Genomic DNA, 25,392 nt, shown 5'->3' with positions numbered 1-25,392 from the left:
GCTTACTTCATTCACACTTTGTCAGAGAGCGATTGTCTCCACTTAATTAGTTGATAATTGAGAGAGTACTGAAACTAAACTCCATAAAGCTCTTATGGAAGCTTGAATCGTTGTACTTACCATTGTAAGTATAAGGCCTCTCTCATTCAACCAAAGACCCATTAGTAAATTGTGGAAATTTTAGTAAAACAAAATAGAAGGGAAATAAAAATACAAAAGGTTACATGAACAAATATTTGGGAAAATCCAAATAATCTTCTAGTAGACTCTTTCAAATAGGAACCAATGGATCATCTCACAAATGATTACATGCTAGAAGAGATTCTTAAATTAGGAGAAATTCTAAAATTGTAGAATTAAATTCAATTACACATATCATATATGATTGTATTACTTTTAATATATTATAGAATTCCTCATCAAATTAACTACCGTATCAATGTTGCAATTAATTTTTCTTCACGAAAGATACGAGTGTCCTTCCTTCACAAAAGATACAAGAGCAATAGAACTCCTTAATTGCCATTTTCGGGGGGGGGGGGGGGGTTGGGGAGTTAGGGTACGATAAGTTATGTATGCATGACATGTGTAATTAAATTTAATATAATCACTACTTGTAAGATGATTTTTTAAAATAAATACACACGTGTCATATCATCATATGGTATTTCTAATATATTAAAATTTCTCAATAATACAGATTTGGAATTTTTGCAAGTCGTTTTGATGCCCAAGAGCCATGGTTAAACAAAACGATAAAGTACTTCCCGAATAGAAGCAATTTTATTTCACTATTTTATAATTTCTATCATCAACAAAATGAATGTATAACTGTTTGTATAAGCTTTGAGTCATGTAGAAAAAGAAAAAAAAAAAGGACAGGATATATACATCCAATTTATTTTATCCCCAAAGCGTAACCAAACATAGATCATAATACTGCTGATCGCGAAAATGACCTCACTTTGGTATAAAATTATTGCATTAATGGTGTTATCGTAGACTTTAAATACCTAATTAATTTATATTATTGGATTGCCATCGATAGAGCTCAGCAAATAACAAAGAACCAAAAAAAAAAAAACAAAAAAAACAAAAAACAAAGAACCAAATCGATCTTCAAATCTGCTATTGTGGAAACTTTCACTTAAGCATAATCATAAATCAAGTGAGAGTGACAAGTAACATCCTTCAAAGTCCAAACAATTTTTAATTTCCTATCTTGGGACATACCAATTTTCTGGGGTGCCCGCCGTGGAAATAGAATTTGCCCTACGAAAATTACTCCAAATTTTGTGCAAAATTTTTTCAAATATTAAATCACAAAGATGCGTGTCCAACATAATATATAAAGTTTGACCAAAGCTGAAAGCAAAGATGTTTGGGACTCTAATTACTAACTAATAAATTACATAATAATAACCACAACTTGCGTGGCATCATCAGATAGTTCCCCATAAACTAATACTCTCATGGCTGGATTAACTGTTCGTGTACGTTTTTGGATAAGCTTCAACTAAGCTACAGAATTGGCCACAGAATAACCTGGGATAATATCATATGACTCGTCCTAATTCCGAAATACGTACAATACATATATGTGACATACATCAACATAAGTATTGCACCCAACAAGTTCAAGTGTGTTTAGTTGTATATATAATTATTTTGAATTGTTTAGATGCAACTTTTATGTGAGACACTGTCACATAGCATTGGCCTAATACATGTACAAATATCTACATAGATGTAATATCTTATCAAGACATGTGAGGCCAACACGAACCAATTGGCCACCTTTGGATTTGTCAAAATTATGATAATTAAATTTTTAAATTTAAACAACTAACTATTTATACAGATTTTATAAAATCTATGAGAATAATGTTACACAAGCTAGCTATTGGTACAATTAATTAATAAATAGTCGGATTAGTATTTGAGCTTATTGAAATAAGTACTAGGTTGATTCCATATCAATTTAAATTTGAGGCTACCGTGTATTTCAAGGACCATGCAAAATCAGTATCCGTAATGCAAAAGTATTGTGAATATATATATATAGCACTAAAGGGTATTTTGAATCACAAATATATATATATATATATATATGTGTGTGTGTGTGTGTGTGTGTGTGTGTGTGTGTGTGTGTGTGTGTGTGTGTGTGTGTGTGTGTGTGTGTGTGTGTGTGTATGTATGTATGTCCTTAATTGTAAAAAAAAAAAAAAAAAGAGTAAGACTTGGAGATTCCAAATTAATCAAAATTCTAAATTTACAGAACACGTAGCTTGAAAAAAGTATTTATAATGTGTATTTGTTGTAATTGTAGGTAGCTGTAAAGAATAATACATACATACAAGCAAAACTAAAATGAAAGCGATGCGAATTTAATGGGACCTCCAATCTCAGTCTTCTCATCAGCATCATTGCATCTGCATGATCATTCTACTCGTCATTAATTCCTCTCCTTGATTCTCTTTCTCAAAGCAGATCGTTGAAAATATTAGACCCATCAAAACCTTACAGTTTTCTTCAGTGATCGATCGTCTTTTGATCACATACAGCGTAAATACATTACATATGTGAATCATGAAAGAAGCAAATAGCATGAGAGATCCAAATCCTATGAAACAGTTATTATGCCAGATGGATTATTCCAAAATATCTCTGGGAAATTTGTTCATCGTCTCTCTTCTCTTCGCAGGGGTCCTTTATATTTGCATCTGGTCTCCGTCGAGATCAAACCCTTTGTTACCGTACCAAAAACCCCAACGCATCTGCCCGCATACCAGACTCGTAAGTGAACAAATAAACTTTCATTTGTGATCATCATCATCATCATCATCATCATCATTTTTTTTTAATATTTTGATTATTACAGTTATTGTATATTTGGGTATATGATCGGTCATTAATTAATTAATTAATTATACCGGTAGTATTATGTGCGTGCATGTCTAGATTAATATTTAATGATTAAAAAATAAAATAAAACAAGAAACTTTTTGCAGAAAACGATCAAGCTTCCGATAGATGAACTCGAATTGGCATTGGAAGAAGCGGCAATGCCGAACAAGACAGTTATAATCGCGGTGGTGAACCGGGCTTATGTGGAGCAAAGCATTAAGGCTGATACGACAATGCTGGATCTCTTCTTGGAGAGTTTTTGGTTAGGCGAAGGGACACGCCCGTTGCTCGATAATCTACTCATTGTCGCTGTCGATCAGACGGCCTATGATCGCTGCCTCTTTAAGCGTCTGCATTGTTACCGATTACTGACGGACGGCGTTGATTTCGCTACTGAGAAAGTTTACATGTCTCAAGATTTCATCAAGATGATGTGGAGGAGGACTAATTTATTGCTTGATGTTCTTAAACGTGGATACAGCTTCATCTTCACGGTATTTTTTTTTTTTTTTATAACATTCCTTTTGCATATCACTATTATTATTATTATTATTATTGCATGCAATGCTAAATTGCCAATTATTATTTTTAATTTTGATTTGTAAATTAAGGTTGTTCAGTTGCTTGGGGTTCAAGATAGGTTAATGCTGCGATCGGGATTGGGGGTTGGGGGTTGTGGGGGTGCCGCAGGCGGTTAGGTTTAATTAATAAAATCAACTGCAGTTGGGCGTTTTAAATTATTTTGACTTTGTCTTTGCCCGGTGTTTTTTAAGTTCATTCACGGGGAGGATTCTGTGCCAGTCGGGGATTCTTGACACGTGGGGGAATGTCAGTGGGTTATTTTAATATTTGTTCTCCAAAAGTTAAGGTTGAGTTATCGGCCGATTGGCTGTTCGGCACATGAAATTCCAAGATATTTTAACTGAATAGTCGGGTACTCATGGATTGTGCGACTCTTTCATGAGTCATGACCATCTAGATTCCTGACCATTCATTTCAAAAATCCACCGAGTAATTATGGCGGCCGAAACTATTTTCATGTCTTAGGTTAGCAGCCGGGCTGAAAATTACTAGGGATTTGTCAACAGTCCAATTTCACCATTGAAGCAAATGTCTACAAGGCAATGATTCAACTCGCCGTGGTCATCAAACAGAGTAACTTGCCGTGGTCAACAATCCCCACGGCGTAAAACTTTGAACTTGTAAAGACTTGTTTTGGAGACCGTCTGCAACGCAAACTGATTTGATTTTCGTGTATTCAGGATTGAATTTTGAAATTATTGCCATGGTTTGTTACTTTGCCATCTCTAGTCTATGAGATACTCGGGTACCCTTGACCTTATTGTCTTCTCATTTTCTAGCCATGTGCTGCACTTGAAGGATAGATAATAGTTTGAACTTTGACTTCTGTGTTGCAGCACCTGATAATACTGGTTGAGATTTTCACTGGCTCCCTTGTGTCTTGGGCGAACGGGAGGCAATTAACATTAGTCAATGAAACATCATCAAAATTAAATTCTTGGGTTTTATTTTAAGTAACATTACATTACATTTATTTACACATATATGTATGTAAACAAGACCGTTTTCGTTATACATTGCTTTTGGGCACTGGAAATCACTGCAGGACACTGACGTGATGTGGATGAGGAATCCGTTTATGATGCTGGACAAAAACGAATCTGAAGATCTCCAAATCAGCGTTGACGAATACAACGGGGACCCGCGATCGCAAAAGAATTTAATCAACACAGGCTTCTATTTCATCAGATCAAACAACAGAACCATCGATTTATTCAGCAAATGGTACGGCATGAAGGATAACTCCACGGGCATGAAAGAGCAAGACGTGCTGCTGGAGTTGATGAGAAAAGGCATCTTTAAGCAATTGGGCATGCGGGTTAAATTTCTGGACACACAGTATTTCAGTGGGTTCTGTCAGGATAGCAAAAATATTTGGTCTGTGACCACCGTGCATTCCAATTGTTGTCGTCATATCGATGCTAAAGTCAGTGATCTCAAGTTTGTTCTGCGTGACTGGAAGCGTTTCACGGCGCTGAAAGCTAAATACCCAACCATGGGTCGTAACAAAACCATGACCTATCGGTGGTCCCCGCACAACGCTTGTAAAAATTCCTGGAAACAGGAACACAACACTTCTAATTAGAAAATGGATATTATTTTTTCTTTTTCTTTTTTTAATTTATTAGATCAATTGAATCTCTTTGTGAAAAAAAAAAAAAAATCAATTCAATCTCTCTCTACTTTAGCATACCCAAGATTTTTATGATTAGTACAAGATTTGTTATAGTCGATTTTTTAACATTATTTGTTTATTTATTTAATCATTTTCTTGTGCCTTAAACAATCATCTTATTCAATTTACACATAGTATTATCAATAAAAAGTCAATTTTGTTTATATGATTTTTTAATGTTATTTTTGTGGACTGTCTGTCATATAATAAGTTATAGGTTCTGACTATGTTGGAATTGCTTTAAAATAGAGCACCCTTTCATAACTACACGATCAAATTCTCTAAGGTAGATCATACTTTTATAACCACACGATTAAAGTTATCATAATTTTTTTTACTATTTATCTATTTGCGTATGTGGCTGTGATTCGTACTCGTGACTGTGATTCATTCTCTACTTTATAACAGTTCCGCGGTAGCCATAGCCTAAACTAAATAAATGTCTCTTAGTGAAATGTTTCTTGTTTTGTCTCTTAGTGTGTAATTTTATATTTTTATGTACAAATAGCATTACTAAAAAAATATTTATATAATAAAAGAGGGAACTTTCACAAATATTTTCTTTTAGAAAAACATAATTATTTTTTTTCGTATTTATGTTTAAACTTTCAAATTTAAATTAATTATTTCTTATAGTATAAAATTAGACTCTGGGTCTGGGGCCTGGATTTGAACGGATAAATATATATAGAATGGGAGTTGCCTGCTCTCCCACTAATTTGTGGGTGGAGCTATTATTCTTCCAAATTTTTTAGAATTTTTTTAACATTAATTCTTAGATGAATTTGTGAGTAATTTGTAAAAAAAAAAAATTCTGGACAATATTAAATTCTGGTGCTAAATATAGCAATTGTATTTTATTCCATTAAAAAAAAATTCTTAGACAAGGAATTTGTCTTTTCTAATTCTATATTTTTCTTTTTATTATAACTTCCTGCTTACACGTGTCGCGTTGCAATGCTGGTGACTGAACGAACAAAAATCCAAGATCCTATACTTCAGGTTAAAAGTACATCATAAAACCAAACAATCGATTATTAATTGGTTTCCAAGTCATCGTTGACGAGCTTTAATCCTCTGTATCACGCATAACAGATACCTAATCAATTTCTCCAAAACTTCACAAATCAATTACCGACAACAGCGGATCAAGCGGTGGTCAATAAAACACTTACACACTCGTTTTCTCTTTCAGACTTTAACACGGAAAAGAATCAGTTAGTTCTATATTGCAAAAACACATTATCCAGCTTCGCTTTATATTTAGGGTTTTTTTGGTTTAGTCTCCTTAATTCATTCCTTTACATCAAATTGGTGAAATTAGGGTTCTTTTTCACAAATCAAATTCTAGGGTATCTGCTTCTTGTCAATTAGGTTAGGGATTATTCTTCCTATAAAGGCGATAATGCCACCGCGAACAGTAAAACGAGGAGCAGCGGGGCCGAGGAGGACGGCGAGAGCTACGAGAGGGACGGCGAAGCAGCAGGCAGAGGTCGCGGAAGAGACAGTTAAAGTAGAAGAGGTTCCGGTGAAGGAAGAAGAAAAGGCGGTTGTTGAGGATGATAATAAGCCAGTTGTTGTTGAAGATGAACCGAAATCCGATGTCAATGGCTCGGTTCCTGCGACGCAAAGTAAGTTTCTCGATTTTTCTTTGGTTTAATTTTGATTCAGATCGAACGCTATCAATTTGTTTTTTTCCCCGCGCGGGGGGGGGGGGGGGGGGGGTGGGGGTTGTGGGGCCTTGTCAAAAATATTTGAAATTATGTTTCCTATAAAGATTTATGTAGTGTTTTGATTTTTTTCCTTATTTTTGAAAAATTGTGCTTTTCTTAGTGGGTTTCCTTGTGACTGAATGCTTCAGTTTTGGTTCTCCATTAAGTTGCTTAGGCCCAATAGTTTGAGAAGATTTTTGTTTCGACTGTGTATTTACAAATGGAAATTATAGCCAGTATTTGAGTATAATCAATATTTTGTAGCTTTAGGACTTGTGAGAGATAATTTATGGATTTTTAGTATTGGAAAGGATAAGAAGCAATTTGAGTCTTTCTTGACTGGTCTAGTTGGTCTGCCTTTGTTTTTAATGGCAGAAGAAGATGAGGTAAAGGAGTCTGTAGATGAGTATGAAAAGGATGAGCGGTTAGACCTGGATGATAATGAACCTGAATACGAACCTGAAGAATATGGAGGGGTGGATTATGATGACAAGGAAACAGAACATGAGGATGTTCAGGAAGTAGGGAATGAAGAGGATGAACATGATGATGAGAATGTTGGTGAGGAAGAAGAGGATGATTTAGCTGAGGGAGAAATGGAAGATGTTCCTGAGGAACATGGACAAGGTGAAGAGGAAGTTGAGAATGCTGGTGAGGAAGCAGAGCGTCCAGAGATGGTTGATGCAGAGGAACATGATCATCATGAAATGTTTCAGGAGAGGCGCAAACGTAAGGAGTTTGAAGTTTTCGTTGGTGGTTTGGATAAGGATGTCGTTGGGGATGATCTGAGGAAAGTTTTTAGTCAAGTTGGTGAGGTCACAGAAGTCAGGTTGATGATGAACCCACAGACAAAGAAGAATAAGGGGTTTGCATTCCTGCGTTTTGCAACTGTGGAACAAGCAAGACAAGCTGTTACAGAGCTCAAAAATCCTGTGGTAAATTCTTATCTGCCCTCTCATCGACAGAGGCTAAAGTTGTCTTCCTGTTTGATAAATTTTATTATCTAAATTACTTCAATTCCAGATCAATGGCAAACAATGTGGTGTTACTCCTAGTCAAGATAGCGACACTCTTTTTCTGGGTAACATTTGTAAGACATGGACAAAAGAAGCTGTAAGTACTGTGGTATATCCTGGTGTAAAAATTAGGCATAAAGTTCTATTATAAAGATAACTGGCTATTAGAAGACATTATACCCTGACTAGCCTTTAACTGGTTTTTTCAGTTGAAAGAGAAACTGAAACATTATGGAGTTGACAATGTTGAAGATTTGACTTTGGTAGAAGATAGTAACAACGAGGGAATGAATCGAGGATTTGCCTTTTTAGAATTCTCATCTCGTTCAGATGCCATGGATGCTTTTAAGCGTCTTCAGAAGAGAGATGTGTTGTTTGGTGTTGATAGACCAGCAAAGGTTTCTTTTGCTGATTCCTTCATTGACCCGGGCGATGAAATTATGGCTCAGGTAAATGTTTTGGATGATTCTTCTGCATTGCTTGCTGGGTTAGTTTCAATTCTTGCTGGTATAGTCCTTCTCTGCTTGTTGAATGTAATGCAGGGAGTTATTGTGGCTCTGTGGATATGATGTATGGCTACTGGTTAGTTAATACAAGATTTGGTTCTTCTGATTCACGCAATAAACTGTATTGCTCACCAAAATCATATTTTCCTGTTTTGAGGATATGGTCTGAGGGATTAGTTCTGATAACTTAAATGTAACGCTTGTTTATGCTAATTGTGTTGTTGTTTGTGAATTTGGAAAACGTATGCATACAAGTGTTTGTAGGTTGGTTTTATCTGTGCACATACTTGTGTGTAATCTTGATGTGCTTTTTAACCTGGAGTTCAGATGATCTTGTGAGAGAGTTAGACTGACTTTGTTTTCAAATTTCAGGTTAAAACTGTATTTGTTGATGGTCTGCCTGCTTCATGGGATGAAGATCGTGTCCGCGAACTTCTAAAGAATTATGGGGAGATCACTAAGATTGAGCTTGCCCGAAATATGCCATCTGCCAAGAGGAAGGACTTTGGATTTGTAACATTCGATACTCATGATGCTGCTGTCACATGTGCTAAAAGCATCAACAATGCTGAGTTGGGTGAAGGGGACAACAAGGTTTTATCTTGATTCTTACTGGTGTAACTTTTCCTTGTAATGCCTTTGTTTCTGTCAGCTGATCATTATTTTGTGTTTTTGTCCTGATTCAGGCTAAAGTTAGGGCCAGGTTGTCAAGACCACTTCAGAGAGGTAAAGGCAAACATGCTAGTCGTGGTGATTTCCGGTCGGGACGTGGGACTGGACGGGCAACAAGGGGCTCATGGGGTCTTCCATCACCACGTAGCTTACCAGGACGTAGTGCAAGGGGGATTGGAAGTCGTCTCCCTCCAGCTAGTGTGAAGAGGCCTGTTCCTGTGAGAGATAGACGTCCTATTATGTCGATGACAGCAAGAGCTAGGCCTATGCCCCCACCTCCACCTAGATCCTATGATAGAAGAGCGCCTGGTGTGCATCATTTCCTTACCGTGATTTATTGACCAGCCTGTGATTTGTTATGCGTATAATGCTATTCACATTGTTGACAGTTCCTTCTTACCCAAAGCCTGGCTTAAAGAGAGAATATGGTCGCCGAGATGAGGTTCCTCCTCCACGAAGTAGAGCTCCAGTAGATTATGGTTCAAGGGTTGTTCCTGATAGACGCCCTTATAGAGATGAGTATACATCCCGTGGCTCTGGCTATCCTGACATGCCAAGAAGTACTTCTCGCGGTGCAGCAAGGAGACCTTATGTAGATGATGGCTATGCTCAAAGGTTTGAGAGGCCGCCTCCAAGTTACCGTGAAGGGCGCGCCCGTGATTATGAGACTGTGTCTGGGTCAAAACGTCCTTATTCTGTTGTGGTTAGTTTCAGTCTCATTTAAATTTTGTACATATTCCATACAGTTGTTAGAATTTAGTTAGCTATTAAATTGTTTATGACATACACACTTCAAAACTTGATCCAAGGATGATGTTCCGCCTCGTTACGCTGATCCTGGTGTTCGCCACTCAAGGGCTCGTCTGGACTATGACCTCGGTGGAGGTGCTCCTCAATATGGGGATGCATATGGTGATAGGTTTGTTATGCATTTGAAGTTGAAGCAGTTATAGTTCATACTACTGCTTTAGGCAGCAACACTACTTAGATGACTCACTTCTTCTGATGTTGCAGAATGGGGAGATCTAATCTAGGATATGGTGGCAGCAGAAGCTCAATCTCCAGTCAGGATTCTCACGGACTTTATAGCAGTCGTCAGGGCATGGGCTATGGAGGTGGTATGTTTTCTAGATAACTTGATGTTGACCATATATCATGGAAATATATATTGTTTGTGAGTTGTACTGCAGTATGTTATAACTGCTACAGACACTTGACTTATTTTTTAATAAATTTTTCTAAACTATTGTGTGGTTTTCAGGTTCATATAGTGGCGGTGATGTTGGTGGAATGTACTCTTCCAGTTATGGTAGTGATTATATGCCTCGTGGATCTGATGTATGGCTCTTAAAACCTTATTGATTTGGGACAATTTTGATCATCAATCTTTGCTATGTTTCTTATGACTGTGTTCTGTCTCACTTAGCAGGTTGGTGGTAGCTCTTACTCATCAATGTATCCTGGTCGTGGTGTGGGAGGCAGCAGTTACATGGGTAGTGGTGGTTCTGGATCATACTACTGATGTGGTAAAAATTGAATTGTAAGTGAAAATTTTCTTTTATGTTAAAATACAATGATCTAATATTCCTAGTGTATTGTAAACTGAGAGACAATGGTTCACCGAAGACTTTGGCATCTCTCTAGTTTCCTAAAGACATATCGTTCACGACAAAGGAATCTATGGTTACAAGTGAATTTTCTATGGAACAGATTTGAGATGACAAAAGAGGCTGCTGTAGGGTGTGGACTATATGAAGCTTCCCGCATTAGGATTCCAACCATTTTGGAGGGGATCAAGTTGCTGGGCTTAGTAGCCTCTATATGTTATGGAAGAAGTTTCCTAACTTAAAACATTTTGTAGTAAGAGAAGGGCTGCACTGGTTTAGGCCATTCTTGGTTCTACAGACTGGTTACTTTGTCAAGTCTTAATGCTGTAAGGAAACTTCCCTCATTTAGAGATGAAAATAAGAAGTGTTCAGTGTGTGATATGTACGAATTGCTTCTTTATTTTCTGTATAAGAACTCCACTTGATGGACAATGTGGAGGCATCTGCATAATCTGTTTAATGGACAGCTTTTGATGAGAGATTGAGGTTTTCCTCTATATGGTAAAACATTTTTGGATGTTTTGCTATGCTGAATTCACTGGATAAGTTCTGAATGAGATATAGAAGGCAATTTAGTCATGTTGGACCGCGTATGCTCTCAGTGCCGCAAGCCTGAATGAAAATATGAAAGCGAGTTAACAAGCAACTAATTGATGGTTGTAAGAAGAAATCAATGAGTATTATTTTGCATGGTCATAACAAGTTTTCTTAATCTTAACACTTGGTACCACTTACGGAAGTTGATAAGTGGTATTGCACATGCTTAGCCTACAGATAGGCTTGTGAAGCATATAGATGCTCCTTGCATTTCAGCATAGCTTTGATTTTCTTATGGAATTGCAATCTAAGTGACAATGGAAAGACAAACAAAAGTTGAATTTTAAAGGAGAAGAACACATGAAAATTGTTCGCACCTTAGCTGTTTTGTCTATCTAGTGTTTGTTTAATTTTCAATTACTTGTTGACATCTCCTCAAGTGATATGCTAAGATTTGTGTTTCTCGCGTTTAATTTTTGGTCTTCTGAGTTATGAACTGGCATTTTGAAGTATATCTGGTGAAAGATTGAAATTCCTATGTTTATGTCACCAACAGCAAGTTATGATGTCATTTAGACTGAAGGTCTGTTGCCATATATTCCTAACATTTGCTGTTTCGTTTTCACATGATTTCATTTCTCGATTAAAGATATCCCATGTTCAGCTGTTGGGTTTATGAGTGGTTCGGTGGATTGTCAATGGACTCGTCCTGTAACTTCCGTTCTTTTAACATCAAACCACAGATGCTTGGTGTGTTTTGGAGTGTGGTAGTGATGAAAGTTCTTTTCATTTGATATCTAGAGAAGGCGCAGGGTGGATGATATCAAAGCGGGCTTCACTGCATTAGATAATGAAAATCAGTTATTATCGACTGCTGAACTTATTCTCAAGATCTTTCTTCACTAAATCTTGGAACAAGATCCTTGAATTGGATGTTAACTTATTGGTTTGAAGCTACGCACGTCTTTTGAGTTGGATTTTTTTGGTTCTTCTGTGTAAGTTCTTAGTGCAATCTTTGGAAATAGGATATTTGTGGGATGTGGGCTGGAACCTATCTTAGTTGGTTTAGCCTATATTTTTCGTTTACTTGTATCTCAGGACCTTAATTCATGACGGTAGGTGTCCTTTAAATAGTGGGTATAGCGGAAACATGGTGCATAAAATTTAGGTGCTTGCTATTAGATCTCTGATTGGTTAATTCCTGCATGATATAGAATGGTTGGTCTTTGTGTGCACGGTAATTGTTTTTTCTTTATGTCCTTGATGGTTTGTATAGTAATTAAGGAAGTTTAGTTATGACCTTGATGGTTCATTTCTTACTTTAACAAATCTGAAGTTCATGTTCTCCTCTAGAATTGTTTGAATGAACACTTCCGGGTACTTGATTGTGTTCCAGATTGTTCACTATGTTGGCTTTTATTGTATTTTCATCATATGCATGAGGGTTGTAACCTATTCTTTGTTGACTGTCCCATCTTTTGTTGATTCTTTTAAAACATTTTTCTGCTTTTTCTTTTGGTGGTGAAATGATATTAGCTTGTTTTGCAATGATTTATTTTTTCATCTTAGTTAAGGAATTTGTTGAATGTCTTCATTTGTGTGTTTTTGATATCTCAGGATTAATACAGTAGTGATATTGCCCAATTCGCAGAGAAGTTATTAAAGCTTACTAGTACTAATTTATTGTTTGTATGAGTTTTCATGATAGATGATTTTTAGTTGTGCAGGCATTCTCCACTTGGCTTAGTGTTTGGTTACATATTATCCTCTTTTTAACGGCCCTTTTAGCAACTTGTTTGATACTTGAGTCCTGCTCTTTGTGATCAATTATGTAATTCAGCTCTGTAAATATTTGACTCTCTGAGGTAACTATAGTTGAGAACTGTATGTTCTTGGAGGCGGATTATTTTGTATACTGTTCTGTTTGTAACACCACACGTTTATATGCAAACATTGATCTTATTGCTGCCACAGGCGGTCAAGTATTATTTATAATCACCGTCTCTTTTATTTCATTTTACGCATTAGCTCGAGTAAACACGCTTTGACTCGTAACTCAGATGACGGCGAGACAATAAGCAACAAAAACGATTTACGTGTGCATATCAGAAAATATGCCCCCAACCAAAAGCTTTGCTCTCAAAGTAATTTGCAGCTGGAGTAGTGTTTTTTTTCCTCTCTCTTTTTTGGTCTGTGCACACTGCTTGCTGCCGATTAGCGTTACCTAACACAAGAAGCTTCGGCGCGAAAGGTTAAAATGCATGGATCTGACGGTGATTGCGGTTGAAACAGGAAACTAGTGGCTACGAAAGAACATATTATTTCCATCAACTCAACATGTGCTAGTTGATTGCGTATTTGTTTAATATAGTGGGGAAAAAAAGGGGTAAAATTACTTAAAATGTTTAGTGAACATCCAGAAAAAAAGGGGTAAAATTACTTAAAATGTTTAGTGAACGTCCAATTCTGTAGTTTGATAAGCACTAATTTGAAACTTTTATCTTATAAAAATTAATTTTTTATTCTTTGTACAATAAGTGTTGAAATGCCGATTTCTTAGAGAGCGAACTTCAATTTCACACTCACCTGAGTAGTTAAAATATGAGTAATGATATGGTTATAAATTCTTGTATAAATTTATTTTGTATAAATTGATGTGACATGATAAAATTAGTTGAATTAAATATCACTTGCCCCATATGATTTATTTATATTATTTTATATTTTCATTCAACCAATGAATTATTGTCACATCAATTTGTACAAGATAAGTTTGTCCAAAAATTTGTAACTATATCATCACTCTTAAAATATTTAATAGGTACATTTAAAATTTAAATTAATGATAAAGATGCCCTAGAATTTTGTATTTATCAAGTTCATTGGTGCCTCAAGTGTATATAATTTTCCTTTAAATCTACTGCCCATATGCAGGAAATGCGACACGTGTCAAAAAGTACGTAGAATACATTAAACAAATCGAAGGATGTCAGTTGAGTTGACGTCAGCCTATGACAGGTCCATGCACTCAAAACAGAGTCCCTTTCGTTTTAAAAGCTCGCAGAATGAGGAGTGAGAATCTGAATGAATACAAACAAATAATAAGAGAGTCAATTTCTGGGTTTGCGAACTCCACTCGATATGGGCCGCAGGCAAACCGACTCAGAACTCAGCAGATTAGCTGTTCTAATAATCTTCGTGTTGGGCTGCATCTCCTTCTTCATGTTCTACTTTTGCTTCTCTGTAGGCTATAAACCAAGCACTAGTCATGTATCTTTGGATTCAACACTGTCATTCAGTGGAGGCGGCCAAGAAGAAGAAGAAGAAGAAGAAAGATGTTGCAGAGGAATTGAGCATTTGGAGCTCTGGGGTGATGCGGTGAAATGGGGTGCTAATTTCAAGGTGAATTCTTCGAAAGAGTGTTGCATGGCTTGTAAGGACACGTGTGAGGCTGAGGATCGGCCTTGTTCGTGTGATTCTTGGGTGTTTTGTGGAGATAAACAAGCCTGTGGCTCTAGATTCGGTGAGGTGTGGTTTTCTTTTCAATTCTGTTAAATCAAAACTCGTCTTTTTAATTTTAAATGTTTCTTCTTCTTCTTCTTTTTCGTCTTCTTTTTTTTTTTTTTTTCCGGTGGGAAAGAACAATTTAAAAAAAAAAAGAAAAAGAAAAAACCTTATTTTCGTTGTAATTATAGGAGGTGGTTAATGGTTACTGGGTTGTGGAAATTTAACAGGCTGAAATAGAATTTAATTAATAGTGTCTCTGGGTGTACAAATTCAGATTTGATTATTACAAATATCTAACGGGACATCATAGGGTGATTATGATGATGCGATCTCGCTCTCCTTCTTGCTTTAGTGTTGGCTGAAGAAGCAGAAAGATGCACTGGAGCCTAATCCACGAGACGCACGTGATCAAGTTATGTGGACATCGGGTCTAATCTTTGGGAAAGGAGAGGTAATATCTGGTAAATTTTGAAGAGAAAGTCTCTCTCCTTTCTTCTTTTTGCTAGTAAAATTATTGTATGAAAAGGTTGATTTAGAGCTTTCCAAATTTGCATTTCATGTATTTAGAGGTTCATAAAAGTGGATATATTTGACATTGGTATATTGTGTGATAGTGTAAAAAGACCTGTTTGTTATGTTGTGCGAATCTTGATAACACATGCTTAATGGTTTAATCTTAGATCAGTTTGCTAATATTTATCATTAACTTTTCCTTGTAGGGCATTGTCAGGTTAGAGACTGAATACGGGACTCTTCATGTGAAAGTAAGTTTTCTTGAGAGATAATTCGCATCATCACTATCTTTAAGTTGCAGCTAATTAATACTTCTATTGCATATACGTCTTTCGCATTTCCCACTTGCTAACTGTAACCTGAAAAGTCCCATCTTTGTTGGTCCTTCTTTTGTCATGCGTCCAAGCCTTTATGATTGCTATTAAACATTTGACCATAATAGATCCGCGGTGTACAAATCAAAGTTTCATAATCATCATCATCATGAATTCTTTTCCTCTCCCTGACCTTCGTTCTGTACTTGCATGGGCTTGAAGTATTCTTGTTGTTCACATTGTGATGTCACAGTATCATATTTGGCATTTAATTACTGTTAGTGGTACCTTTATTTCTTATCCTTATACTCGAGTTCAGCTACTCACCATGATTCTCTTAATGGAATGGGTCTCTCTTGCGTATCGGTCGGCTTCCTTTTATGATCTTTGGTTTTGCAGCTTTTGCCTGATAGTGCCCCCTTATCTGTTGCTTATATGCTGGAGCTGTTGGCCTCTCGACATTGTGTGGGATGTCAGTTTCATCGTGCAGAGAGCCGAGGGACCCATTGGGATACAGAAGGGAATCACATTGAAAATGTAAGGCCTTTTTGACATTTACGAAACGCACTATTCGAATATCCTCATCATTATCGTCGTCACAAAAATGCTGTTCACTTGACAGGCTCCCGGAGGATACGGCCCTCCATTTGCTTTAATTCAAGGATCGCTTGAAACACACAGTATCACGTTCAAAGAAATTCCATTAGAGGTCTGTTCAACCATAAGGAGAGGGTCGGTAGCGTGGGTTGGTTCCGGCCCGGAGTTCTTCATCAGCTTGGCTAATCACAATGAGTGGAAAAAAGTATACACTGTCTTTGGTATTGTTCTTCCCGAAGATATGGCGATTGCTGAGAGAATTGCACGGCTTCCGACCAAACAGGAGGTCTGGAGCAATGTCAATGTGTCTGTCTTGGAAAAGCCCATTCCCTTGAGATTTCGTAGAATCAGTACAAGTCAAGCAACTCTTTAAACTCACTCAATACACGTATATAGACGTATATACAATTACAAAACCGCCCTCTTTGTCTTGAGTAGAGTGAACGCGGTTCTCGTCCTGCACTTTCCTGGTTTGAGTAATCAAATTCGAAATTCAAGGTTGTTTTTGTTCCTCGTTTGGTACTTTAGCACCACGCATATATCTTTTCATTTTGTGTTAAAGTTTCAAGTTCTAATAACATCTCGTTTCTTTGCCCGTCACCAAAAGGTGGGCTTGGCCTGGGCCGGGGCCGCCTCCATTTTGTAAAGCTAATGAAATACAAGAAAGAATCAATAAAGCGACTCCTTCAAAAACGAAAAACCAAGAAGGGGCATTTTGCACGTCGAATTTTACAGACAGAGAACAACCCAACCAAAGAACACATTTCTCTAGCCGGCATCCGTCGAATTTTATAGAGAAACAGAATGACAAATGATCATACATTATTGAAATAATAAATGGGACTTACAGAATAATTGTTCACTCATCCCCAGGATGCTTTAACGCTTGCGACTGACTGCAGCGGAATTTGTTTTAAGATCCAAATTATCTAATGATGCAGATCATCAAAAGTTCTCCCTTCTGCATGGTTGCTGCAGATACAAAGAGTCCAACCCACACAGCGTATTATCAACAAGAAAAATCCCCCAGAAAAGAAAATTGAGGAAATTTTTATGATAAAAGGAAAAGGAACAAGTTTTCAAGAAAACCCAGAAAACTTGCATAAGTTGCCTTCCCACATTTACTACCTCAACCAATAAAAATCAAAGCCTCAATCATTCAGCATAGGAAGGGGCAGGAAGAAAGGGAAATGGGGCAACAGAAGCATATGCTACAGGTGCGCGCACTTGTCTGCCAAGTGAGGAATAATAACTCAACTTCTTTTTCCTATTCATATCTTCACTCTCAACGGGGACAGTCTCTGAAGATGAAGAAAGCTCGACAATCTTCTCTGAATCTTCTTCTGGTAGGGATTGCTGGTTATCAGTGAGACGGTGAAATAGGAGCCCGGACATAAAGACTGGAAGATACAGGAGGCTAGCATGAAACATCTTTCTGGCTTTTTGAGTAGTTCGGTCTCGATAGAACGAAAACGCCGCAGCACTTATTGCTAGAGTGATCAGTGATGATTCAAGACAAAACCAACCAGAAGTCACCCCCCCTGTGGGCAAAGCACATTAAGTTTTCAAAGGTGAAATGGGATCAATCCTTGCAAGAAACTAAGATAAGATCAAACATATACATGCAATTTCATTAAACCTGCTTGATATAGAAATCAAGAGGAAACAGATTTCTAGAAAAACAATTCATTCCATATAGTTTATAGAAGAAAGGTCTTAGCAGTTCACATGTTAAGACAAAAATTTATTGCAGCTAATGTGAATTAAGCATCCTTGTTCTATAGTAATTGATATCTAATGAAATCCTGCACATAAATGTTTACCCAAAAATGAATGAATGAATGAAAGAAAGAAAGACATTCTTTGGTAGAATGCAACTCACAATCATAGGCCAAGTATCCCAAAGGGACCAGATACAGGCAGTTCCTGAGGGCCACCAAAGCAGTTCTCTGACCGGAAGCATCAGCAAGTGAGATCATCCTATATCTGGAGAGGCAATGCATAATAAAAATGAGATATGCACTAAGAGCAGAGTACACTGTTAATAGACTTCACTAGCTTAAAAACTATCGCTGCAAAACCATTGAACTGATACCAAAGAAAATTATTATGGGTACTGCCTGATGATCAAGTGAGGATTCACTAAATATTTCAAACATGAATCAATCCATCTACTACGACAAATATACATACCCTCCGGCAGCATAATCGTTGCGGCACAAGTACGCAAGAGCCATAAAATGGGGTATTTGCCAAAAATAGAGAGCTGCAGGGAGAATCATTCCATTTAGAGAAACATGGCCAACAGCTGCAGTCCACCTGAGAATCAGAACAAACAGATAAGCATGAGCCTGCATCATGCATGATTAATATGTTTTGACTTAACGTCAAAGTATGAAGTCAGGTTGAATTATGATTCTAGAAATATCAATCTGATTCTATATCAATCAGTCTGATCTCCATGGTTTCATCAAAATTGTGTAAGGAATACATTAACTAACCACTTTCTGCCAATACTGCATTTCTTAATAACTTAATTGCTAAAGTGATACTAATTCTTCATCCCATCCATTAAGCTCAGCGTACCAAATTAGGATGAAGAAGTCCCATCACATATTGAACTCGAAACGTGCATTAAATATCAATTCAGATGGTAGCACTTGCTATACAAAGTGCAAAAGCACTTTTCTCTAATACAATCAAAGCATAACTGTCAACCCCAAATCAAACGTGGGGGCAAAAAAAAAGACAAAAAAAAAGAAGCCTAAAAAATAAAGAAGAAATTACCCAAGAAGAGGTGGAATAGCTCCAACAATAGCCCCCACCCACGTATTGACCGGGTGAATCTGCTTCAATGGCGTGTACACAAATGCATAAAGAATAAGGTTAGAGGCTGCAAGCCCAGCTGTCAACATATTAGCCTGCAAAAACCTTGTCATCAAACTCCACTATTAGTCTCTCCGCTCAGAGAAAATCACACAAATGGTAAAGAAAAGGAGAGGCAGCAATTGAAAAAAAATTTATTGGGTCACCTTCCATGCCAATAAAGCAGTGCCAGCAACACCAACAGAAGATGCCCAGGTGACAGCATGGCGTACCGAAATTCTGCCAGAAGGCAGAGGTCTTCGCATTGTTCGCTTCATTTTGGCATCATTGCTTATCTCAAACAACTAGGGGGGGAAAAATCAGTGAAATACCAACAACGCACCACATGTTTTATAACATAACAAAAGATGCTTCCTCGAACCTGATTAAGAGAATTAGCAGAGGCAGCAACCATCATAGTGCCAGTACAGGTCCAACAAAGTCCAGCTAAATCAATGGTACTTCCACTCCCCAATGCAAATCCAGTTCCTGATGTAGCAACAACTAACATGCTGCATACACAATAATACAAAATAGTCTAATTATGCTTTTGAAAAAAAAAAAATTATTAAGATTAGTGATGAACATGAACCTGAGGCGAGCTTTGGAGAGTTCCCAATAGCAGCGACCGTAATGGCGAATCAACGAGAACGGATCAGCAGCTGCACCGGTGGCCGAATCCGAAGCTGAAGCTGAAGAAGAAGATCGTACACCGTGGCATTTTCTGTTTACGAGAAACCCTAATTCTGTCGATGAATGTTGACTCCGATTGGACTGAGAATAAGATATAAGTCGTCGGACGACGACGTTTCTCCACATGTTTTGGTATTCTGGTGAACCCTGGATTAGTTGAATTTGCTTGGTTTCATGAAACCGAGTATTGCTAATGAATTTTCCAGATCATTTATTTATTTATTTATTTTTATTTTTATTTTTTGTTTTTAAGGGAGCAATCCGATCTGCAATGGGGTTTTCTGACTTCGAGGGGTCGAGTGATGTGCGCCGTGCGTGCCTGTTATGTTGGGCTAATATCGTGAAGACCCCTTGGCTTTTTGCTAATCTTCAATGTTTAGATATACAACAGGCTGGTTTCTTAAACGGACTTCCGTTTCAATATGTTTGACTGAGCATGCGTATGAATAATATAGCCATAAATACTTATAAATATGAGATAATATAATTGATTGAATGGAAATGTAAATAATAAAATTAATTTTTTAATTTAACTAATTAAATTATTAACGCATCAATTTGTATAAAAATGTTTTTGACCTTATAGGTGGTGGTGTATCCCTTCCCATTTGTCCCCATAAATGGCTCATTAGGTTTGTTAAAAATTAGATCTTTGGAATTACTAGTGTTCCAAACAAATCGTTTCCTATTCCAGCTTTGTTGTTTTCTAGTAAATTGTGAAGACTGGGCCACTTGGGCTTTCGCTCGGTGGTGAATCACTACTCTCAAAGTTAAGCAAGACTACGAGAGTAGTGTTTCGAGTCTTCAGAAGTTCAATCTCTCTCAATTAAGTAAAAAATTGTGTAGAATTAATTTGTCAATCTTTCTCCCTTATAAAATGCAAATGGAACAAAGATATCTCTCGCTTGTGAGGATCATATATCTAAACATATACTTTATAAAATTAATGTAATAATATAAATCTCAATTATATATTTGATTGTAAATATCAGTATAATGTCTACTTTAATAGCAATTGTAAATATTTATATAATACAGTAATATGATGTGTAATCAATATTAAAAAAAAAATTTGTGAAGACTTGCACTCTTTTATTATTATTGTTGTTGTTGTTGTTGTTATTTTGAAAAGAATGGAGGCTTGCACCATCAATTGGAGATCAAAGAACATTTTATCACTTTATTAGAAATCAAACAGAATGTTGTCTCTATGCAAAACGTAATACAACAGAGATTTCACGTGATAGTTGATATCACAATTATTGAAAATGCCTTCAAGCTCCTCACCACTACAGTTTTATGCACAATTCAGATCAAAACTGCAATTGTTCTATTGAAGAATAGAAAGATTATGCACTGGTTAATTCTTAGTCACCTTTGATTATTATTAATCTGCGGAGAATAGATTTTGGATCAGTCTTAAAACTAGTTCACTAACAGGCGTCTTGGCCTGAAGTAGCCAGATGGTACATATGGCATCTGACACGGTAAATTGCAAACCAGGCTATATTCTGGAGAGAGCAAGAGATCCTGAAACTCATATTCTGCAGTTTAAAACTGTCTTGTGGAGGGAAAAAAATAATAATAATAAGAAAATAAAAAAATCACAATTAATGACAATAGTTGAACAGATTTCAGGGACTCAAAGCAATCAAGAACGATCACCATATGCCATCAAGTGAACATCTCAAGGAGATTATCATGGTTTATAGCTAAAATTGATGATTTGCTTTAAAGATATTCAGAGACAACTCAAGAAAGAAATCAGAGATCCCAAAGCAAATCCCTGGACCAGAAAAAAGCAAATGGATAAAGCTCAGACATGAAGGGTAGATCTTTGAGATGTAGCATGTTTACAAAATAGTGTACCCATTTCAAGCAAAAAGCAACACAGCTTTTACACACTTGAATCATGTTGCTTGAATCATGTGACAGAATTTAAATCGAGCAGAAAAATTCCAGGCAACACTATTTAAATTTAGCAGAAAGAAATTCCAATTGAATTTACACCAAGAAATTTCTCTAGCCTCTACATAACAAGAAAATTGTTGTGTACCCATACAAATGGCATTCAGACCTATTCCAGGCATAAATCTTGTGTGTAGCAGATACCTTGCTAAGAGCTAAGAAAAAGGTGAGCTTAGAATTTATTTACAACATTCCTTCTATAAAGGAATCATATACCAAGAAAGTTAATTTACATCCATCTCAAGTTCTTTTTCCATTGACCATTGAGTGCATAATTGGTCATTGAACAGCGAACAACAAATTAAATTGCCATAGCCCATAATCCACATGCATCTTAACTATTCCAATTTCCACACACAAGCATACACAAAAGCACCAGCAAGTTACCAATAGAACCCTATCGCTTGAAGCTCAATACACAGCTCTACGTGTAGAATTACATTAAATTGAAAAAGGTACATAAATAACTAAATAAGGATAAAAGGAAACAGCTAATCAAGTTTGACATGAACACTAGGAAAAACTACAATAAGAATAATCTAAACCTAAGAATCCAACTACAAGATCATGTGTTCATAAATCTACTTCAACAAATAAAAAGCAAACTAGAAATCTTACACATTATAAGCCAAATTGGATTATTATCACGTCCTAAGATTCAGAGTCTGGCATTCTTTTTGGCTTCTTACTCTTCTCCGAAACAGCCTTAGCAAAGGCCTCCACAATCCTCTGCTGAGAGTCCAAAATCATCTCAGTACGCTTCATCTCCATTTCCATTCGCATAGTCTCAATCTCTCTTGCCATCTCCATCTTCATCTGTTCCATTTTCACAAACCCGTCCCCCAACATCCTAATCGCTGCCACCATCTCAGCCACCACAGGCTCCCTTTCTCTCTTCCCCATCCCCGTACCCGTATCATCACATCCTCTCAATACCCTTGTCCCATAATTCACTGCTGGCCCAGACCCGGAACCCGACGCCGAACCGAAATTAGGTTTGTGATTGAAGTTAGGGTTAGGATTAGGGTTAGGGTTTGTTCCAATCTTAGCATAAATCTTAGGCCCAGGTTGAGCTATACTAACTCCGGTGGGGATTCTAATTCTAAACCCACTACCACCACCACTACTAGGGCCAGAATTAATACCATTGCGATATAAATTATGAACGCTCCTCGTATTGACGACGCCGTTTTTGAAATTCGAGCGATCTTGGTACAAATCTTGATTCAAATCTTCATCGTCTTCGTCATCGTTGTCGTCGTCATCACCGCTATCCGAGTTGTAATCGGCTTTCACAGACGGACCTTTCTCCATGGCGTCCATCCTCTTGAAGTGAACCCACGACGACGAGAATCTGGAGAGAGGCATCGATTTAGCGCGCTGGATCTCGGTACGGTACCTTTTGCGGAGCTTCTCCATCTTGTGACGGCACTGGACGGCCGTCTTCGCGGGTGAGGCGGCGGGACAGCGTCGGCCCACCGCGTCGGCGACTTCTTGCCAGTGAGTGGCCTTGAGGTTCCCGCGACGGAGGGCGTACCACTTGTCGCGGTAAGCGTCGATAAGGGCGACGGTCTCGTCGTGGGACCAGCAAGGAGGCGGGAGGCGGCGAGGGTTGACTGAGGGCGTATGTACAGGCGGAGCAGGTAGAGGCGCAGGCGGTGGTGGGGGGGTTTCTTGAGGGATCGGATCTTGGGGCGTGGGAGGAGACGACATGGCGTTTTGTGCGGGGGAGAGGAGAACGGTTAAGGCGCGCACGACAAAAGGAGAGGAAGAGAGAGGAGAAGAAGGAGAAGAAGAGAATGATAATAATGAAACGACAGCGTGTGAGTGTAGGTGTCGGTGTGGGCGTGGGTGGTGGTGGAGAAAGTGGGGTTTGGTTTTGGTGACATATTATTGATTGGAAGGGGGGGGGGGCGGGGGGAGGGGGGTGCGGCGGAGTTTGAGATCTAGTTAGTGAGGATTGAGGCCACCGCTTAGGTGTGAGAGGGGTGGGGGGCTAACGTGCGCCGGGGGTGATGTGGTGGGGTGGGGTGCGGGGTTGCGCTTGCGCACCCAAGGCCAAGGCGGTCCACACTTTCTGACTTTGTTGTTGTTTGGCGACCAGTTGTGGTTTCTCATTATTATCGAATAAATATAAAATATACGTTTATGTGTGTGTGTATAAATGGTCAATTAGATGAATGAGATGAGAATAGTAGCGTTGGTGGATGCAGTAACCCACCCATCGCAGCGCTGTGGGTGGGTGGGGTTAGGTTTAGAATTAGGTGGTGATTGGGTTTTGTGTGTGTGCGTGTGGATGGATTATTGGTGCCGTGAGTTTTGGTATTTTTTACTGCGGTGGTGTAACTTTTTTTCTTCTTAATAGAGTAGTAATAGTAGAATTATTAGTGTGCTTTGTGCTTTGAACTTAGCTTAGTTGTGTTGGTTCAATGGAGCGGCGGTGAGTGAGGACTGAGAGGTGAGGTAGAGGCAACCAAATGATAATTGTTGGGGAGGATTGAGGAGTTTTAAGGCCAATTTTATTCGAGTTGGGAATTGCGTTACCCTTATACTTTACAACTGACACTTGTGGTGGTCCGCCAATAGCTTCAACGGAAATGCTTAAAGGCCCGTGCGAAAGAAAGACCGAAATTGGGCCTCTATGAATTGTGAAAGTATTTGGCCTCTCTATTTATTTCATTAATTTCACTTTCTAATTAACTCTATTTATTTTTCAAATTTCTCTTTTCATATACGCTAGAATCCTTATAATTTTAATAAGAGTAATTTTATTATAGTCATAAAAAAAACCATAATCTTAATTTAGGCTAATAGTAAATAAGAATGAACTATAAACTATAGTAAATTATAATTTTTTTTAAAATCTCGTCTTAAGTAGCGGCGAACCATAATGAAAACGGACAGGGATTGCAGCATCAGTGTGAATTTTGAAAATAAAATTAATATATAAATGTTACATCTAAATTATAATTGAAGTTGAAAAATATCCCTGAATTAATTAGTATATTCCCAATATCTTTAATTTTTTTGTATCCTACCTAAGTACCTGTAAAAGTCCTACAAATGTTGTTGTAATTTCATTACAACTTATCTTTTGTCATACGTAGTAAGAAACATAACCATCTTCTTTAGTTTAATATTCAATTCAAAAAATATTTTTTTTTCAACTCGTCTCTAAATCTTATTGTTGTTCCAATCTTTGATAATGCTAACTTAATATCGACTTTTTTTTCCTTTAATTTTTCAACTAATATTTTATTCTTTTTTTATGATTTATTTTGGATGGGATGAGAAACACTAACCATTAGACACCGTAATTTACTTATATTATAAATCTGTTTGGGGCAGATGCGCTGCCACCGCGCAGCTGCCCCCCAGGCCAATTCTAGGGGAATATTCCCCTAAAATTAGCCTGGGGAGCAGTTGCCCCAAACAGGTCATATAACTTGAAGTTGAGTGACTGTGAGGAAAATGCACATTCATAGCAAGTCGAGCCAAGCTAAGTAATATTTTATTTTATCATTTAATAAGTCAATAATGAATAATTTTTATTCGTTAAAAGGACATCGAACCGATGTTAAGAGTTTTTTTTTTCACATTTACTTTTTTGGGCTTATATCTAATTGTTATTTGACTACAACTAAAGTTTCCAGCTTCTACCCCTAGTTTTAAAGAACCAGCTCCCATGTGGTAATAATTAGTTGTATGTTACAAATATATA

At 37.5% G+C, this 25,392-nt stretch overlaps 5 protein-coding genes across 14 annotated transcripts; 3 read left to right on the top strand and 2 right to left on the bottom strand.

The window, feature by feature from the left end:
- Positions 1-2,336: 2,336 nt before the first annotated feature.
- On the top strand, positions 2,337-5,181 carry LOC102620101 (hypothetical protein). The gene is made up of 3 exons (XM_006464333.4): positions 2,337-2,796; positions 3,012-3,401; positions 4,535-5,181. Exons 1-3 carry the CDS (start codon positions 2,590-2,592, stop codon positions 5,072-5,074), a joined length of 1,137 nt encoding a protein of 378 aa, XP_006464396.1. The 5' UTR covers positions 2,337-2,589; the 3' UTR covers positions 5,075-5,181.
- A 1,051-nt stretch (positions 5,182-6,232) lies between these two features.
- RRMP1 (RNA recognition motif protein 1) lies at positions 6,233-13,209 on the top strand. 8 transcript variants are annotated; one of them, XM_015531532.3, is made up of 12 exons: positions 6,233-6,795; positions 7,252-7,811; positions 7,900-7,989; positions 8,102-8,341; positions 8,771-8,992; positions 9,085-9,379; positions 9,460-9,773; positions 9,880-9,989; positions 10,085-10,185; positions 10,332-10,408; positions 10,497-10,610; positions 10,781-11,156. In XM_015531532.3, the coding sequence occupies exons 1-11, from the start codon at positions 6,570-6,572 to the stop codon at positions 10,590-10,592; spliced, it is 2,331 nt and encodes a 776-aa protein (XP_015387018.1). In that variant the 5' UTR covers positions 6,233-6,569; the 3' UTR covers positions 10,593-10,610; positions 10,781-11,156. The 8 variants fall into 8 exon arrangements, with proteins under 8 accessions (XP_015387018.1, XP_015386943.1, XP_015386979.1 ...); XM_015531457.3 differs by lacking the exon at positions 10,781-11,156 and adding an exon at positions 12,942-13,209 and having other exon boundaries at positions 6,234-6,795; positions 10,085-10,188; XM_015531493.3 differs by lacking the exon at positions 10,781-11,156 and adding an exon at positions 12,934-13,209 and having other exon boundaries at positions 6,234-6,795; positions 10,085-10,188.
- A 973-nt stretch (positions 13,210-14,182) lies between these two features.
- LOC102621214 (uncharacterized) lies at positions 14,183-16,658 on the top strand. Of its 2 annotated transcripts, none has more exons than XM_052437268.1 (5): positions 14,183-14,742; positions 15,074-15,172; positions 15,441-15,485; positions 15,993-16,085; positions 16,171-16,658. In XM_052437268.1, exons 1-5 carry the CDS (start codon positions 14,356-14,358, stop codon positions 16,516-16,518), a joined length of 972 nt encoding a protein of 323 aa, XP_052293228.1. In that variant the 5' UTR covers positions 14,183-14,355; the 3' UTR covers positions 16,519-16,658. The 2 variants fall into 2 exon arrangements, with proteins under 2 accessions (XP_052293228.1, XP_006464401.2); XM_006464338.4 differs by having other exon boundaries at positions 14,195-14,742; positions 15,948-16,085.
- Positions 16,659-16,836: 178 nt separating this feature from the next.
- Positions 16,837-20,002, bottom strand: LOC102621507 (protoheme IX farnesyltransferase, mitochondrial). 2 transcript variants are annotated; one of them, XM_006464340.4, is made up of 8 exons: positions 19,603-20,002; positions 19,393-19,522; positions 19,178-19,315; positions 18,933-19,066; positions 18,339-18,464; positions 18,028-18,131; positions 17,274-17,686; positions 16,837-17,117 (listed from the first exon to the last, which is right to left on the bottom strand). In XM_006464340.4, the coding sequence occupies exons 1-7, from the start codon at positions 19,827-19,829 to the stop codon at positions 17,301-17,303; spliced, it is 1,245 nt and encodes a 414-aa protein (XP_006464403.1). In that variant the 5' UTR covers positions 19,830-20,002; the 3' UTR covers positions 16,837-17,117; positions 17,274-17,300. The 2 variants fall into 2 exon arrangements, with proteins under 2 accessions (XP_006464403.1, XP_006464402.1); XM_006464339.4 differs by having other exon boundaries at positions 16,837-17,686.
- Positions 20,003-22,075: 2,073 nt separating this feature from the next.
- LOC102621992 (hypothetical protein) lies at positions 22,076-23,522 on the bottom strand. Its single transcript, XM_006464341.4, has one exon. The coding sequence runs from the start codon at positions 23,382-23,384 to the stop codon at positions 22,323-22,325; it is 1,062 nt and encodes a 353-aa protein (XP_006464404.1). The 5' UTR covers positions 23,385-23,522; the 3' UTR covers positions 22,076-22,322.
- Between the last annotated feature and the right edge of the window lie 1,870 nt (positions 23,523-25,392).

This window comes from Citrus sinensis, chromosome 3 (genome assembly GCF_022201045.2).
Source record: "Citrus sinensis cultivar Valencia sweet orange chromosome 3, DVS_A1.0, whole genome shotgun sequence".
Classification (NCBI taxonomy): Eukaryota; Viridiplantae; Streptophyta; class Magnoliopsida; order Sapindales; family Rutaceae; genus Citrus; species Citrus sinensis.
The sequence above is the reverse complement of the archived record's forward strand: the minus strand, read 5'-3'. Positions and strand labels throughout refer to the sequence as shown.

What these genes read in the sequence shown, in the direction of transcription:
- LOC102620101 (XM_006464333.4), top strand. Translation starts at nt 2,590, where the DNA reads ATGAAAGAAGCAAATAGCATGAGAGATCCAAATCCTATGAAACAGTTA. An exon ending in TCTGCCCGCATACCAGACTC is followed by an intron (nt 2,797 to 3,011) that starts GTAAGTGAACAA and finishes AACTTTTTGCAG; the next exon opens with AAAACGATCAAGCTTCCGAT. An exon ending in GATACAGCTTCATCTTCACG is followed by an intron (nt 3,402 to 4,534) that starts GTATTTTTTTTT and finishes AAATCACTGCAG; the next exon opens with GACACTGACGTGATGTGGAT.
- LOC102621214 (XM_006464338.4), top strand. Translation starts at nt 14,356, where the DNA reads ATGGGCCGCAGGCAAACCGACTCAGAACTCAGCAGATTAGCTGTTCTA. An exon ending in ACGGGACTCTTCATGTGAAA is followed by an intron (nt 15,486 to 15,947) that starts GTAAGTTTTCTT and finishes TTGGTTTTGCAG; the next exon opens with CTTTTGCCTGATAGTGCCCC. An exon ending in AAGGGAATCACATTGAAAAT is followed by an intron (nt 16,086 to 16,170) that starts GTAAGGCCTTTT and finishes TTCACTTGACAG; the next exon opens with GCTCCCGGAGGATACGGCCC.
- LOC102621507 (XM_006464339.4), bottom strand. Translation starts at nt 19,829, where the DNA reads ATGTGGAGAAACGTCGTCGTCCGACGACTTATATCTTATTCTCAGTCC. An exon ending in CTGCTAATTCTCTTAATCAG is followed by an intron (nt 19,316 to 19,392) that starts GTTCGAGGAAGC and finishes TTCCCCCCCTAG; the next exon opens with TTGTTTGAGATAAGCAATGA. An exon ending in CTGCTTTATTGGCATGGAAG is followed by an intron (nt 19,067 to 19,177) that starts GTGACCCAATAA and finishes AGGTTTTTGCAG; the next exon opens with GCTAATATGTTGACAGCTGG.
- RRMP1 (XM_015531457.3), top strand. Translation starts at nt 6,570, where the DNA reads ATGCCACCGCGAACAGTAAAACGAGGAGCAGCGGGGCCGAGGAGGACG. An exon ending in TGGGTGAAGGGGACAACAAG is followed by an intron (nt 8,993 to 9,084) that starts GTTTTATCTTGA and finishes GTCCTGATTCAG; the next exon opens with GCTAAAGTTAGGGCCAGGTT. An exon ending in AACGTCCTTATTCTGTTGTG is followed by an intron (nt 9,774 to 9,879) that starts GTTAGTTTCAGT and finishes ACTTGATCCAAG; the next exon opens with GATGATGTTCCGCCTCGTTA.
- LOC102621992 (XM_006464341.4), bottom strand. Translation starts at nt 23,384, where the DNA reads ATGTCGTCTCCTCCCACGCCCCAAGATCCGATCCCTCAAGAAACCCCC.